Here is a 14,952-nt window from a genome sequence, read left to right on the forward strand (position 1 = left end):
CAGTGCAGCCCTTTACATGTCTACTCAAAGGAAAGCCCGACTGATAATCAGACTGCAGTCAAAGTGTAACTCAATACAACATTCTCATTTCTGAAATTCAACCACATATGAGGCCAGAGACAGAGCAGGGCAGAAAATCCAAATGGTCTCCCCCTCCCCACTGTAATGGTGGTGAAAATACAGTAATATATTAATTGAATGTTTGCTACCCTTTATTAGTACCTTAAAATCAGCTGTCTGAGGGTAGCCCCCATTATCCTCCCTGCCTAATAGTGCGACTGGCTCTGTTTGAAGTGCCCTCAATGAGTCCACTTCCATACCCCTTCATTTCTTTTCTTTTTAAATGTAAATGTATTTTGTTACAACTGCTCTGTGGATCAGAACAGAAGATACACTCTGTATTTTAATTCCTATGACCATGAATCAATTCAGATGTTTAATCATTGTGTGTTACTTTCAGTTTTCCCCTGAGGAAGAACACAGAAGTTTGAAACGCATTAGGAAATCTGAAAAAACAGTTTGTCAATAAATCTTGGTGCACCCACCACCCCTGTTTTTTCATCCTTCTTTTGCTGTGTGATCAAGCACTTACACAAGTAAAGGAGTGATGGACTGAGGAATTGTGTGTGCATGCATGTGTGTGTGTACACACAACAGTGAGTACCAGAGAGTCCCCACCATCACCACAAAAAATAATCCTCTCCCATCGCTCACATAAAATAATCAAGTATTTTCACGTTTATTTGGGGTTGCCACTAAAGTCTCCAGTTTTTGGCTTCTATAGAAATTTGTCCAAAAAAAGAAACAAAAATTAAAAGAATGAAACAAAAATTAAAAAAAGACAGACAAGACTTTGTGGAGAGGGGGCCCCACAGACCCATCCTTGCTCCCCACTCTTCTGCTTTTGGGGTCCTGTGCAGTTTGCTTCCCCCCACGCCTAAAAGTTGGGTTGGTTGGTTACCTCTGTTGTTTTCCTCCATGCGCCCCCTTCAGATCTTGGTCCTGTGTACTCCAGGTCTGTTTGTTAAAAGTGATGAATCCAACTGGCCCCACGATTCCTCAGAAGGCGGCTTAGTTGACCCTGAGTTCAGCCTCAAGCCCCAAAGCAGAGTTTGCCCACACCCCGCTTGGGTTGGGGATTCTTCACTGCTATGCATGTTTCCAATGGAGGTTCCAACCTTCACCCCCCACATACAAAGGGAAAACTGTCCCCCACCCCCACAAAAGGCTGGAGTGTTTTTTTCTCAGCTTTCCCGAGGCACATGACAGGGGCAGTGTGAGATTTTCTACCCCTTTGGTGCATCTGTTTGAGCAAGTCCCTCCCATAGGGTGAAGGCATGGGGGAACAGCACAAAGGGGACTATGAGGGGGTGGGGACCAGCTGTACTGTGGAAGGGCAAGGAGGAGCTGGAGAGGGCAAGGCTGATATTGGGAGGGGTCTGTGGGTGGAGACATCTGCAGGGATGTTCTTCCTGCAAAGGTGGACATTGGTTCTGTTATTTCTTTACCCTGCAGTAAGAGACTGGAGTCTGTCTTCCCACAATGTCAGAGATAGGTGCCCACAGATCCATCACCCCAATGGTGAGGCTCAGTGGAGGGGGGGGGGTGTCATATGTGTCTCTTTCCCACAAGGAGGGGAGGATCAGAAAGGGACTCCCTCCCTTGGATTTTGGGAAGAGTTGTGGACTTCTTTCTCCACAGCAGTCAGGGGGCTGCAAGGATTTCCACACACACCCAAGGGCAAGGGGCACTGTGCCGGGGTGGGGGTCCCCACAGGCCTGGGTCCCCAAGTCAGGGCATACGCATAGCGTACATGTCTAATAGCAGGCACCTCCGCAAGAGAGCGAAGGCAGGGCTGAGGTGGGGAAGGGGCGATAAGCAAGTGGGGGCGTCACTCCTGCTCGGTGAGTTCGCGGGGGACGCCCCGTCTTGGAGTGCCCTCCTCAGGGGGCGGGGGCCCCCGAGGTGGTGGTGGGGCTCCCCGAAGAGTCTGGATACGCCGGCACTCATGGCAGATGCGGACGTGGGTGCAAGGCCGGGGGGGCTCCTCCAGGAGGCGCTGTGGGCCAGGCTCTGACACTAAAGTCCCCGAGTAGAGCTTGCCATTGCTGAGGCGCATCTCGCGGACAGAGCGCAGCGACAGGGCTCCTCGGGTGGCGTGGTGGCGTCGCCGACGGCGGGAGCGGGTTGGCTTGCGGCAAGAAACGGCATGGCGCAGCTCTCGCAGCATCTCCTGGCACACCGAGATCTGCAGGCAGAGTTGGGGGAGGGAAAGAGCAGTGAGACGGTGCATGGCAAGTGGGAGACCTCGCTCCATTGCCAGCTACCCAGCAGATGAACAATCTAAAAAGATAGGAGATGCATTTTTTTTTTAAAGGGAAGGGGACACATCCCTCTCCCAGATAAAGTATAGAACTCTCACTTCTTGGACAAGACAATGCTTCCAGATGGAGGGACTTCTAGCACTACCAGCAATGCAGCTATTACTGTATTACTGGTAGCATTGCAGCTATTCAGTCTTTTTTTATTATTTAATGGATTTTCCTCAGTAAAAAAAATGGTGGAAGAAGCTGTGGGAAAACGCGGAAGGGTTATGAGTGGGTGGCAACGTTGTCTGGACCAACCGTAAAATTCTGTGAATATGGCAGGGTAAAGCCTTGCCTGCAAGCACCCAGAGGATTTTAAGTCTCCAGATTGCCTTCAAATCACAAGAGCTGAAGCCATAAAAAGTGCCAGGCTGGGTGAGACCAAAGATCCACCTCTGCACTTGGAATGCCCCAGACAAACCTATAGGGCAAGGTAGTGACACCACCCAATCCCTGTTGGACTCCCCAGTATCTGGTATTCATGGGCAGACTCGTGCTGAACATAGAGGTTTGACTCCTAGCTATCATGACTAAAAGCTTTCAGTAGACTTAGCCTCAAATCATTTAATCCTTCTGCGAATGGCCATCACAACATCCTGTAGCAATGAAAGTTGATCAGGCATTCCATGAAGAAATACTTCCTTCTGTCCATTCTGAACTGGCTGCCTTCCAGTTTTAATAAAATACAAGCACTGGTGCCATTCCAGAAATGTCAGCCATGTTGTGATGTCACAACATGGCAGCCATTTCGGCTTGAGCAAAGTGGGTGGGGAAACAGCAACAGTCTCAGTTTCACAACAGAAAAGTCTAAAAATATAAGATACATGGGTACAGAATCCAGGCTTTGGAGGGGTGCCACCCCACGCCACCCTGAGGCAAAAGAGGGAGTGGCTTCTGTGAGAAAAGGCCTTGCTAGCAGGACCTTTGCGACAGGACTTGGCCTACCACCAATCACGTCCTTTTCAAACTGGGCCTTCAAGAAAACAAGTGACTGACCAGGGACAGGGACGTTTTCTCATGCTCATTTTGTTCCACTTACGACTCTGCTACATATCCTCGTTCACTTTCTATTCTCCTTGTGGCCCACTGATGGCTTTAGTGCCTTCATTCTTACTAAATCCAGTTTATACTCCCACAGAGGCTGACAGCAACAGCCTTTCTCCCATCCCCGTCTCCTGCCCCTCCTTCCCACTCCCCTTGAGACCCTCCCCCCTCACCTCCTCATGTTCAGCCGAGCGGCGCGTGGCCCATACAAACTCCATGACAGCCACGAAGACTGCAATGATGAGCCCACAGATCAGCACCACAAAAATGCCTCCAATATTCTCCATGCCAAGCCCTGTTGGGGGGGGAAAAAAATGATGGGAGCTGACAGTTGCTTTGCCTTGTTCACTTGCAGGAAGTATGCCAGCTTTTCCAACTACACAAAAAGGCCCTTACTCCACCACTAACATTGCTTAATTGCCCAGCGTTCCCTTCTGCCCCACCATCAGAAGTAAGCTGGGATGTATCAGACTGGAGCTGCATTGAATATTTGTTTGTAGACATCAAATGTCTCCCAGGAAAACGCTCAAAATATCCCTTTTTAAAATGTGTTTGAAGATGTTTGCAGGGCATGTGTTTCTCCCTCTTTGCACTCCCCTTGCTGGCGTTCTTCAGCTTAGCCAGGGATCACGAGGTAAATGTGATGATGTCACAACACAACAAAGGCAATCAGATTGGGGCAATGGTGTTGAGGGCAATAAAGCCCTCACTTAGAAAGTGATAGTATGTGTGTATGTGGAGAGGAAACCATAAATATCAGCTTTCTATCAGTTCAATAGTTATGTTTTCCTCCCCAAACCTGGGAGTTGTAGTTTGGTGAGGAGACTAAGAACTTGCTGTTAGAAAATCTAAGCCCTCCCCACCACAGAACTACATTTCTCAGGGTTCCATGGGGAGAAAGAATCTCTATTAAATCTCAGTTTAAGTTTGTGGTAGATGCAGCCCAAGTGAGACAAGCAAAAGCTGCAGTGTACGCACCCAATTACTGTCAGCAATCTTAGTGGTTATGTTGTCTGCCTCTAGAAAAAGTGTGTCACACCGAAACCCAGAAAGAAAGCAGCAGGCAAAAAACAATAAAGTGCAATAGTTATTTAATAAATAATTCCTGGTGCGTTTCTCTGATCTTCATCAGGGGAATCTTAAAAATCAATAAAACACAGGCTGAGAATAAAAGCCTCTGTATCCAGATCAAAAGAAGAGATTCACTTGCTCAGCAATTAGTTAGACACATACTACATCTCCTTTTGACAGGATAAGGCATGTGTTATTATGGGGGGGGCACCCTGTATCTCTAGCTGCACCGTATTGGTTTTTCTTGCAGCATCCTGTCTTTTCTCCCTGTAATCTTCTCTGTTGCCACAAGAGGCCAGTCCCCCAAAGCTTACATCTGGCACTGGAAACAAACATGAAACTCCAGTTCCAAACAAAGACCAAAACATCCCCATAGAACTCCCAAATACATCCTCACATGCATACTCTCTTGGACCCTTGACAGCTCCAGGTCTTAATTTAGACTCAGAACCATTTTCTCACCCTGCTGGCTTCTTTTTTCAACTCTATTTTTAAAACTGCCAGGCATAATTATGTGTATGTACTGAAGAGGGGTGCGAGGGACACTGACATCAAAAAAGATGAGTCACATATGTACTGATAATCTTATGTCTATTGGCAATCTTGGGCTACCAACACCCATCACTTCCCCTCAACCTCTGACCTTTGGCACGGTGGTCTTCCTCTTTAGGGCACTTGCTTCCTTCCCACCATTTGCGTTTCAGGATTTCCAGGCGGTTGTTCTCCTGAAGCTGCAGAATGGCAAGAGTGATCTCATCCCGGAATGGGGAGCCTACAGAATGTCAAGGAAGCAAATATGATACCAGGCTGTAAGATGATAATGCATCTACCCCTCATCCTCAACTCCAGCATTTGTGCAATAGATTACAGAAGAAGTCTGATACAGTTCCCTGCTGCCTTTGGATCTTATTTTTCTCCTTCTAGTTAGCTCTTGGTTGCTCAAGACTTGTCAGCATTTAAGGTAAGCAAAATAAGGTGTTCATGCAATAGCTCAGCTCCTCTGCAATATATAAATTTGCATCAAGTCTATCACTTTTTTAAAGTTCCCCTTAACACTAATCTCCTGGTGAATTGCTTCCTTTAATTTGTCAAAGTTCATCCAAATGAAAAGTGACGTGTCTAAGAAATCTATATGGCGGACTGGATCCACATTCTTGAGAGATTATTCCTGCCTGTTTATGTGCACTGTCGTGCATATACATACATGCACGACTGCGTGAAAAAGCAAGGGAGCATTCTCTCCTTTGTGCTGAAGCCAACCAGCCAATTTAAAACAGATGACTGTGGCTCTCAACAAGAATTCCTTATGAACAGTTCAGAGCGTCTTGAACTCCACATGTTCCTGGCAACTTGCCACCCAGCTGAGCCCGCAGTTACTTGCATCTCCTTGCTTCCAATAACCATCCAGTCCCAGTTCCAATAACCACCCATGACCCAATAAACAGGGTACCTGAACCAACCCCACAAAGGTCTCCTGTGGCAGTCCTTTTCCATGAATCCCCATTAGTTTCTCATGCTGAGTACTTTTAGATTATAAGCCGGCAAGACAGGACCTTGAGCATCTCTACACCAGCCTAAAGTCCTGCATTTAAAACAGGGCTTTCTGCTTCTGTTTCAAATGCAGGACCACGACAACTCCCTTTTGACGTGCTTCCTTTTCCCCCTCCCCTTTCCCCCTCCTTCTCCCCATATCTGAGTCTTCCATATCTTTCATTGATCTCACTCTTCTTGCCGCTTTTCCTCTTTTCACAGAGGGAACTCAAGCAGAACAGAACAGGGTAATTTGATAGCTCATTATCTGCGATCTATTTAAAAATGGAACAAAGGGCATTTAGTGAAGGAGATGCCTTGGAGGTTCACGGCATCATCTAAAGTGCCTGCAAACTTTCATGAAGGAGCAATCTCAATAGCAGGATAAAAGCTCCATGTGAAGGAGCCCCTTGTCTTTATTTATTATTTTTTGTATGGCACCTAGCTCTTTAGGAATATTAGTAGTAGTAGTTATAGTAATCATACAATAATTGATTATATGGTCTTCAGTACCATTTTTGTTGGAAATGTGGGGTATAAATTAAATAAATAAACTTTATTTAAGTTAAATAAATAAACTTTATTTAATATTTGGTCCATGCTTATCTGTTCCCATGCCTTTGATATTTTCCACTTTCTTGCTTCTGGCACCTATGCCCCAGCTACTGCCACTCACCCAGTGGCATGCCAATGCCATAGCCCTTGGTATCAAGCAGCCCCCCAATTTGTGTGAGGTTGCAGTTCAGCCTCCGGTGATACTCGTTCATAGTGCTCTCAAGCAGGAAGGCATATTTCGAATTCAGCACCCGGGCAATTCCCTCTTCTGTGCTCTTTACAAAGACACTAGGTTGCTTTGAATGCATGTAATTCCACATCCGCTGATACGTCTGGTACCGAGAATTCTGGGTGGAAAGAGAAACAGGCAAAGAATGAGGGCAAGAGGAAGCGAAGATTTTACAATCCATTCATAGCTTTCTTTGTGTTCTCCACTAGCAAAATGTCATTATAACAAGCAATGTGTGTATGTAAGTGGAGACAAGACCTCCGCATTTTTTATGTATCTATTACACTGGTTCCCACACTTCCTCTAAATCGCTCAGGGCTATGCACATGGTTCTCCTTGCCACCCCTGTTTTATCCTCACAAAAACCCTGTTGGGTAAGCTAGACTGAGAGATAGTGATTGATGCCAGGTGACTCAGAAAGCTTTATGGCTGACTGGGGATTTGAACTTGGAACTTGCTAGTATAAGTTCAAGACTCTAAGGACTACACCATAATGGTGCACTGGTATGTCGCAGAGATATATACACACCACACCAGGGTTGGCCCCTGCACATACACTCTGCCACCCAAAATCAATGGCAAATTGCTACAGAATGACACAGTGGCAAAATTCAGCTTATTTTCAAGCTAAATTTAGCCACTGTAGCATTCTCTAGCATTTTGCCCCATAAATCAGCAATTTTTTTGCTGCCACCAAATTCCACAGGGTGAAGGTGGTGGAAGTGTAGTCTGTGTGGGAGTGAGAATGGCCACCAAACGTCCCAAAGTCGCCCACCTCTGCACTAGAACCACCCATGGTATCTTTGTTGATGGAGACTGGGGTGAGGGGGACATTGTTGCAGCCTAATTTTATACACACACACACGTGAGGTCCTGCACTGCAGTGTATCTCTAGGTCCTAACAGGAGTGATCCTGTTCAGCCCCCTAGCCAACCTGGTACAGCAGCCTTGTAATACAGTTTAAGGCTGGCTGCCAGCTTCAAACCTTAATATTTTATTGCTTTATAATATGTGTATGGGGGGGGGGGGTAAGCAAGGGAGAATGGTAGTTTCTGCAGAATGAAAAAGGAAAAAGATGTCCTTTTCCTCCCCCTCCTTCCAAAACCTACCTATAACACATGGAGAGTTTTTAACATTTCCCCACCCTAGGGGTTCAACCAGTGCCATTTTCTGGCAGAAAGACACAGTATACATTAAATAAACAAGGCCCATTCCTAGTTTACACACACACGCGCAAGAGAGAGAGAGAGAGAGAGAATGAGAGAGAGACCTCAACATTCTGTAAGTCCTGGAAGGTCACAGATCTTTACTGGGATGTTTTTGTTTTCAAACCTTTTCCTTTTAAATTTTTTAACAAATATATTTCTGTATACCTGAGGAGTGCCCTGAATATGAAGAAAACACTGCTTTGTTTTTGGGTGGCCCCATTTTGCTTCCAAACTGACAGGCACCAGACCAACTGAGTTCAAGATCAGAGAGGGAATGATATGGATAACCCATCATTTGGGGGGAGGAAGAGCTTGTTTTGTTTTGTTCTTTTGTTCTTTTTCTTTTTACTAAAGTCAAGTTTCACAATACATCTGAAGGCAGAAACAGACTCCATGTTAAAAATTAGTTTGCGGTGCAACTGCGGCCTTGCAGCCTGCAGTAAGCCAGTGCCTGCATGTGAGGAGGGTAGAGCTTTGATTGGAGGAGGCTTTGGGTCAGGATGGAAAAGGATTTCTAGGGCCCTGAGAAAAGCCAGACTGTAGAGGTTTTCCTTTCTACCAGACGGCCTGCCACCTTGTTTGTTGATTGATTTCCCTTCATTAACGTCTCCTGGAGTAGAGACTGCTGTTACTGTGGAGACAGGTTGCCAGAGCAACCAAGAGCAGGATGGAATTAGACAAAGAGAGAGAGAGAGAGAGATGCCTGAACAGACTGGTCACTGCCACCTTAGCTACTGTTGCCATGGAAACCTCCAGCCCTGACCACCACCATCCCTGGCCTAGTGCACTATGAGTAGTAGCAAGGAGCACATTCAGGCAGAGATGTCAGGCCTTGTGCCCCTGGTCCTGAGGGATGCACACTTTGAATATATTTTCTGAGGAACAGGCAGGCCTTCAGCCCAGTGCAATATCAGAGAAGGGGCAAGGCCTGTGGACAGCTCTCAGGAGACAGAAGCCTGGCTTCAATGCTGGGAGCTTATATATATGGAGAGGTGGAAAGACTGCTGAAGGTCAACTCAGCCAGGCATCCACCAAGTCACTGAAGTGGCTTTGTGGACATCCTCCTCGCCTCCTGAGTATTTCAAGGATGTAAATAAAAAATACTCCCTGCAGGGAGGAGGAGAATGAAAAAAAGGCAAGGGCTTCTTGTAGCATAACATTTCCAGACATGAGAGAGGACAGGGCCCCTAGACCTTTCACAGTGGTTTGGAAGAGGGAATTTTGCCAGGGAGCTGCTTGTCTTGTAGGGATGAGAAAAGTGGCACTAGCCCAAATTCCCTCTTTTTACCTTAACCACTAAAGGTACCAGAGAGCCAGCTGCATATTTTATTACTTTTGTATGACCTGCTTTGGCCAAACTCACTGTATACTGTATCCACAAGGATGAAGGCCGGTTTAAAAATATTTTTAATAAATAGAAGAAGGAGAAGGAGAAGGAAGAGAAGAAGGAGAAGAAAAATTGTCCATCAAACCTGGTTACATTTACAAAACAAAAGGTGTAGGGGCTCAAGTATTCTGCCCTTGAAGCCTCTCCCACTTCTAGGTGTGGGTAGAGGTTAATGATGGTTACTCAGTGGTGAGGGAAATACACTCTCAACATGCTTAGAGACCCTCTCTGCTTCATTGTTTCTTCCTACGCTCTAAGGCCTTGGTGACAGAAGCAGAACTGCACTCTGGTGAATGCTGGTTTAGATTTACAGTATAATTCTATGCATGTCTACACAGAAGTAAACCCTATTGAGTTCAGTGGGACTTACAGGTAAACATGCATAGGACTGCAGCCTCAGACCTGGAATAATTCCTGTGAAGCAATGTATGTGGAAAATGTTACATTACACCTGAAAGTCTATGTGAGTCAAGGCCCAGCAGGAATCTAATATCCTGCTTCTAATGATGTACATATTGCCTTCTGGATTACACCAAAGGTGGCCAGCCAGATGCCCCCAAGAAGCTCACAGACAGGAGATTGCCATCTGCTGCTGTTTGCCCCCAGCACTGGGCATTTAAGAGTTATAATGCCTCTTAATATAGAGGTTTAACTATCAAGACTAACAACAACAACAATACTTCGAACTTATATTGTGCCTTTAAAAGCTTCACATACATTATCTCTGCATTCTAAAAGGTGTCACATATATTACCTCTTGTAATCCTTACAAGAGGTAGGTCATTATTATTTCCCACACACTACAGATTGGGCGGGAGGCGGGAGCTTAAAGCTGAGGGAGAGCGGCTTGCCAGAGGTCCATCTAGTACGTTCAGCTGAGGGAAAATTTGAACTGGGGATTTCCTGGAAGCTTAGCCACCACAGCCATTGATGGACCTACCTATCATCTCTACATTTTTCTAATGCTCAGGGACATTTCATGGAAAAACGTCTTCGACTTTCAATTCAAACACAACATTTTCCACATCCTCAGGCCCTGTTACAAATGCTCTGCTATACACTGGCACTGGAAGGAGCCCTAAGGTCAGACAAAAACACAATGGCTTAGAAAAGGTCGACAGAGGAAGACCAGACATCTGGGAGAGGGGCGTGTTTCTCACTTGGAAGAAGGTCATGGTGGAACCGGCATGGATAGTGCCATATTCAATGTTGGTTTGGTCAGCCAGGTCGTCTGCTGATTCGATGGGCACCTCCATCCGCTGCACGGTGAGGAAGGCAGCAAGGTTGGCCGTGTAGGAGGAAATGATGATCAGAGTGAACGCCCACCTACAACAGAAGCAACAACAAGCCCCCGCTTCACATATGAAAGCATGTGGAAAGGATGCAAAGGCACAATTTTTTCCCAAGAAAGACAAAGAAGAAAACACACTCATTCTCAAGTGAGAGGGTTATAACCATTGCTTAATTTATAAAAAGTGAGGTGCTGGGGTTCAAAACTGCTTGGAAGTTCTTGTCCCTTCTATCTAGAAATATGGCTGTCATTTATAAAAAGGGACAGTAGAGAGGGAAGGCCATTCTGGACATGCTCAGAGGCACTCCTCTACACCTATCCTGCAGGTGCAGAGAAAAACCATTCTAGCGAATGAGATCTCAGTTTCAGGACTCAATGCCAGCTTCAAAAACAAATTACAGGGCTGAAGACCAAGAGATCCCAGCTCAAAAAAATCCCGAACAAACATGAATCTGATCCATAAACTCTTCTGACAGTTCACATTCCTTCACTTCCCCAAGCAGAAAGTTTACCCACATGGATAACGCTACTCTTTAAAGTAAAGAGCATGTATTCACAAGCTTCTCCCCGCAAAAGTGGAAAAAACAAAAAAAAAGCTGCTTCTTGCCTGCCAGAGAACTGCAAACAACTCAAACTTCTTTCTCCTCTCTGGCTACATTCCAGCTGTCAAAATGGTTGTCTCCAACTCCCAGCCAAGCAGGTGGTGTCTGTCAGGTATCTAGTAGTCACCAGCCATCAAAATCTAACAATGCTCATTTAAGTATTGATGCTCATTTAAGTCCACAACAAAAGCCATTAAAGAAACATATTTTGCTTGAGAGAAAGTCTTCTCCTCACCTGGCACAAGCCAAGAGCATTCCAGTTACATGACTAAGGAAAACATATCCTAGTCACATATATTTTGATGAAGGATCTGTTCTGCTTCTCTGATGAGGACTGACTGTTATGACACGTAAATTCTGTTTTATATTTTTGCAGAAAAGGCTTAACAACCTCTTGAAAAGATTGTAATGAGAGCTTGGGAGCACACAAAAATGGATCCATATTCAGGCTGGCAATAGATTCAACTTTTAAGTTGATTAATAATCTCCCTTTTAACTGGCTATTCAATAAATTAATCAAATAAACTTGTATATCATCGAACCTTTAAGTGCATTTCTGATTTACTGAAGGAAGTATAAGTCAACCTACAATTCAGCAAACCCAAACGGCAACTCCGTGGTAGAAGGGCCATCTTTATTATTATTTTCTTTTTTCATTCTCTATTACAGTAGTGTGCCAGAACTAAAGCAGCCTCCAAAGAAAAACAAATGTGCCCTTAATTCACAGTCCCACATATTAAATGTTGTCCTCACCAATTAAAAATGCCCCCCACCGATTAATCAGCCAAAGCTTTAGTACCAATTATGCTATCAATTAAGGGTTGCAGACCTAATTAATATCTCATTAAAAAAATCCGATTCATAGGAGCCAGCATCACATTTTTAAAGAGGAAGCTCTAAATAGGGCTGGGGGCGGGGGGGATTTCAATTGTTTTAAGCACCAGCAAAATGTTTCTATGCACTTGGGGGATGAGGTGCCTGGAATTTTTTTCCAGACCTGCCCTAAGTCTAAGTCAAATCAAATGGAGGTCCCTCCCGCCAGTGATCCTTACTCCCCACCCGCCTCCCTCCCCCAAGCTGTATGGTGTTTGCCCCATTGCTGCTCACCAGACACCACTGACACAGCGGGTAGAGAGGGCCCGAGGCATGATCTCAGATCCCTGTTGCATGAAGCCCCCAACTGGGAACCAGAGGCTGTTCCCAAGTGTGTACTGGTTTTCCAATATGTTGTGCCGCTCCCGGAGACAGGGGTGAGGGTTGTACCATTCATAGGGGCTCAGCCTGCCAAAAAGAAGGAGAAGGAGAAGAAAGAAAGAATCCTTTATTTATGGTCAACTAACCACCAGCAAAATATACAAATCAATAAAATATATTGATCTACATCATAAAATTAAGTCACAGTGCCATAGAGGATCTAGTTAAAATAGCAACGTTCAAAAATTTAGCAACTTGCTCAGTGATTAGTCTATTCAATCCTTCGAGTAAGATACACTTAAGAGATTCTAAAGACCAACCTGGAAAAGATTGAGTAACTGGAAGTATCAGGGCATCTCTGACCTCCTGATGTAACAGCAATTAAACAAAACATGTATTACAAATTCCACTTCAACATTGTTACAAGGGCAACATCTCTCATTTACTGGTGTTTTGGAATATCCTCCAGCTAAGGGTCTAGAGGGTAAAACATTAAGCTGGGCCAAAAAGAATGCTTTCCTATATTTAGGAATTGATAGCCATTCTGACTTTGGAGAAGGAGCCTGGCAAACCCAAAAATCTGGGGGAACACAGGCACGGAAGAAGAAAGAAGGATGACTGACTGACTTCCAAGGGAACATGTTTAGACTCGGGGTATGAGAGGGAATTCTTGACACCCGCACTAAACAACCAATTCCCAGAGTTAATTGTAAGAAGCCATTAAAGATAAGCCAGGTTTAACATGACATTTCAGATCTAGCCTTAAATGGCAATACCTATGACCAACCTCCACAGGGTTTGAACTATAACATTAATTTACTACAATCTGGTAGAACACAGAAGCTGCCTCATACCAGGTCAGACTATTTGTCAGTCTAGCCCAGGACTGTGTACTCTGGCTGGCAGGGGTTGTCCAATCTTTTACATTACCTCCTACCTGATCCTTTTTTACCTGGAGATACCTGGGACCATCTGCATACAAAGCATGTGCTCCACCACTGAGCTATGGTCCCATCCCCAAGCGTAACATACTAACACTGTAGAGGAGGTATCACAGCTAACCTATCCTATAAAGCAGGGATGGCCAACTAATAGCCCTTAGGATCAGATGCAATCCTCAAAGCAATTTTATCTTGTCTTCGACAGATATGGTAAAAACTTTGCCCAAGTTTCACCCATAAGGAAAAGGGGAAGGGAAATGTTTTCAAGTTGTAAGAAATTCAAATATTCCACACTTGACTCTAACTCTTCTCTTTCCTATATATCATGTATGTAATATGTGAATGTACATATTTGCATGTCGCGCTATTCCTGAGCACATGTGGTCCGTAACAATGAAATACTAACTGGTAGGTGGTGCTGATTTTATTAGGGGTTTGTATACTTCTGCCCAAGAAAAAACATGGAAGCAGACCACCCCTGCAAAATATACCACGTAAGCCATCCTAGGATGAATCCATAATAGGGTGTACTTACCGGGCAGCTAGGAAGAGGACACAGCTGACAGCAAGATAGGCCAGGAGCATGAAAAGCCATACAGCTGGGGAGAAGGGGTCCAGGAAGGAGAAATATCCTGGTTTGCGTCCCTGTAAGGAAAGTCACCAGGATAGAAGAGGAGATACACTCAATTATTGTTCTCGGGTCTTAGCCCAGCTTAAAGACAGCCGAGCCATCCCAGACTGGGGACAGGCAGTGTTCCATTCAGGCAGGCTTCCCCAATGTGGTGCCCTCCAGATGTGTTGAATGGCAACTCCACAATTCCCAGCCAGCACAGCCACTTGGTGGGGGAAGACAGCACTAGGCCTAGGGAGCTAACTGCCTTAGCCAACTACAGCACACCCTGATGAAATGTTGACTCTATGCACTCTGCAGTGCACTCTGATGACATGTTGTCGTGCGTGTATGGAGGAGATCCATGTATGGTCCCCTGAGCTCCTTGGAAGAAGAACAGATTACACTATCATAAATACCCAGTGACTTGTGAAAGGCCCATCAATGGAGCAAGGGAACACATGGCTGAAACACCCAGGCATATCATGAATCAGCAGAAATCAAGGTAACAACCCTGAGCCATCAACCTCTGAAACATCTTCCGGCACCCCTGATATGTCAGGGTTGGATCTGAGCCCATAGAGTCCCAAAGCAGCTCTGATTCTGAGGAGGAGAACTCAGAACACAATCCGTGGGAGAGGAACTCTCTCAGGTTTCAGAGGTGCAGCTGGAGGGCCCCACTCACATTCCTGGGAGCGACAGTGACCCTGGCATGGAAAGGGAAGGACAAGTTGAGCTTTTAGACGCAAGGCACAGGCACAAACGAGAGGTTGCGGGAGCTGAGCTGAGGCGCTCAGCCCGATTGGCTCGACGTCAACAGCTGCACCCCGAGGCCACACAGGAAAGGGGGAGAATTTCCCCTCCTACTCCTTAAGTTCAGAGAGTTGCTGCGCTTTTCTCCAAACAGAGACCAACTGACATCCT

At 45.5% G+C, this 14,952-nt stretch overlaps 1 protein-coding gene across 1 annotated transcript in view; it reads right to left on the minus strand.

Moving 5' to 3' along the window:
• Positions 1-717: 717 nt before the first annotated feature.
• The window catches only part of GRIK5 (glutamate ionotropic receptor kainate type subunit 5), a 46,024-nt gene continuing 31,789 nt past the window's right edge, over positions 718-14,952 (minus strand). The window contains exons 13-19 of the mRNA XM_084815080.1: positions 13,954-14,063; positions 12,391-12,564; positions 10,551-10,716; positions 6,688-6,913; positions 5,125-5,253; positions 3,584-3,705; positions 718-2,248 (exon numbers count right to left, since the gene is read on the minus strand). Coding sequence (XP_084671206.1) covers positions 1,892-2,248; positions 3,584-3,705; positions 5,125-5,253; positions 6,688-6,913; positions 10,551-10,716; positions 12,391-12,564; positions 13,954-14,063 — 1,284 coding nt within the window. The 3' untranslated portion in view covers positions 718-1,891. The remainder of the gene's footprint in view (positions 2,249-3,583; positions 3,706-5,124; positions 5,254-6,687; positions 6,914-10,550; positions 10,717-12,390; positions 12,565-13,953; positions 14,064-14,952) is intronic.

The sequence above is a fragment of the Heloderma suspectum genome, chromosome 10, assembly GCF_057233095.1.
Source record: "Heloderma suspectum isolate Gila_16-S chromosome 10, 16-S_ref, whole genome shotgun sequence".
Classification (NCBI taxonomy): Eukaryota; Metazoa; Chordata; class Lepidosauria; order Squamata; family Helodermatidae; genus Heloderma; species Heloderma suspectum.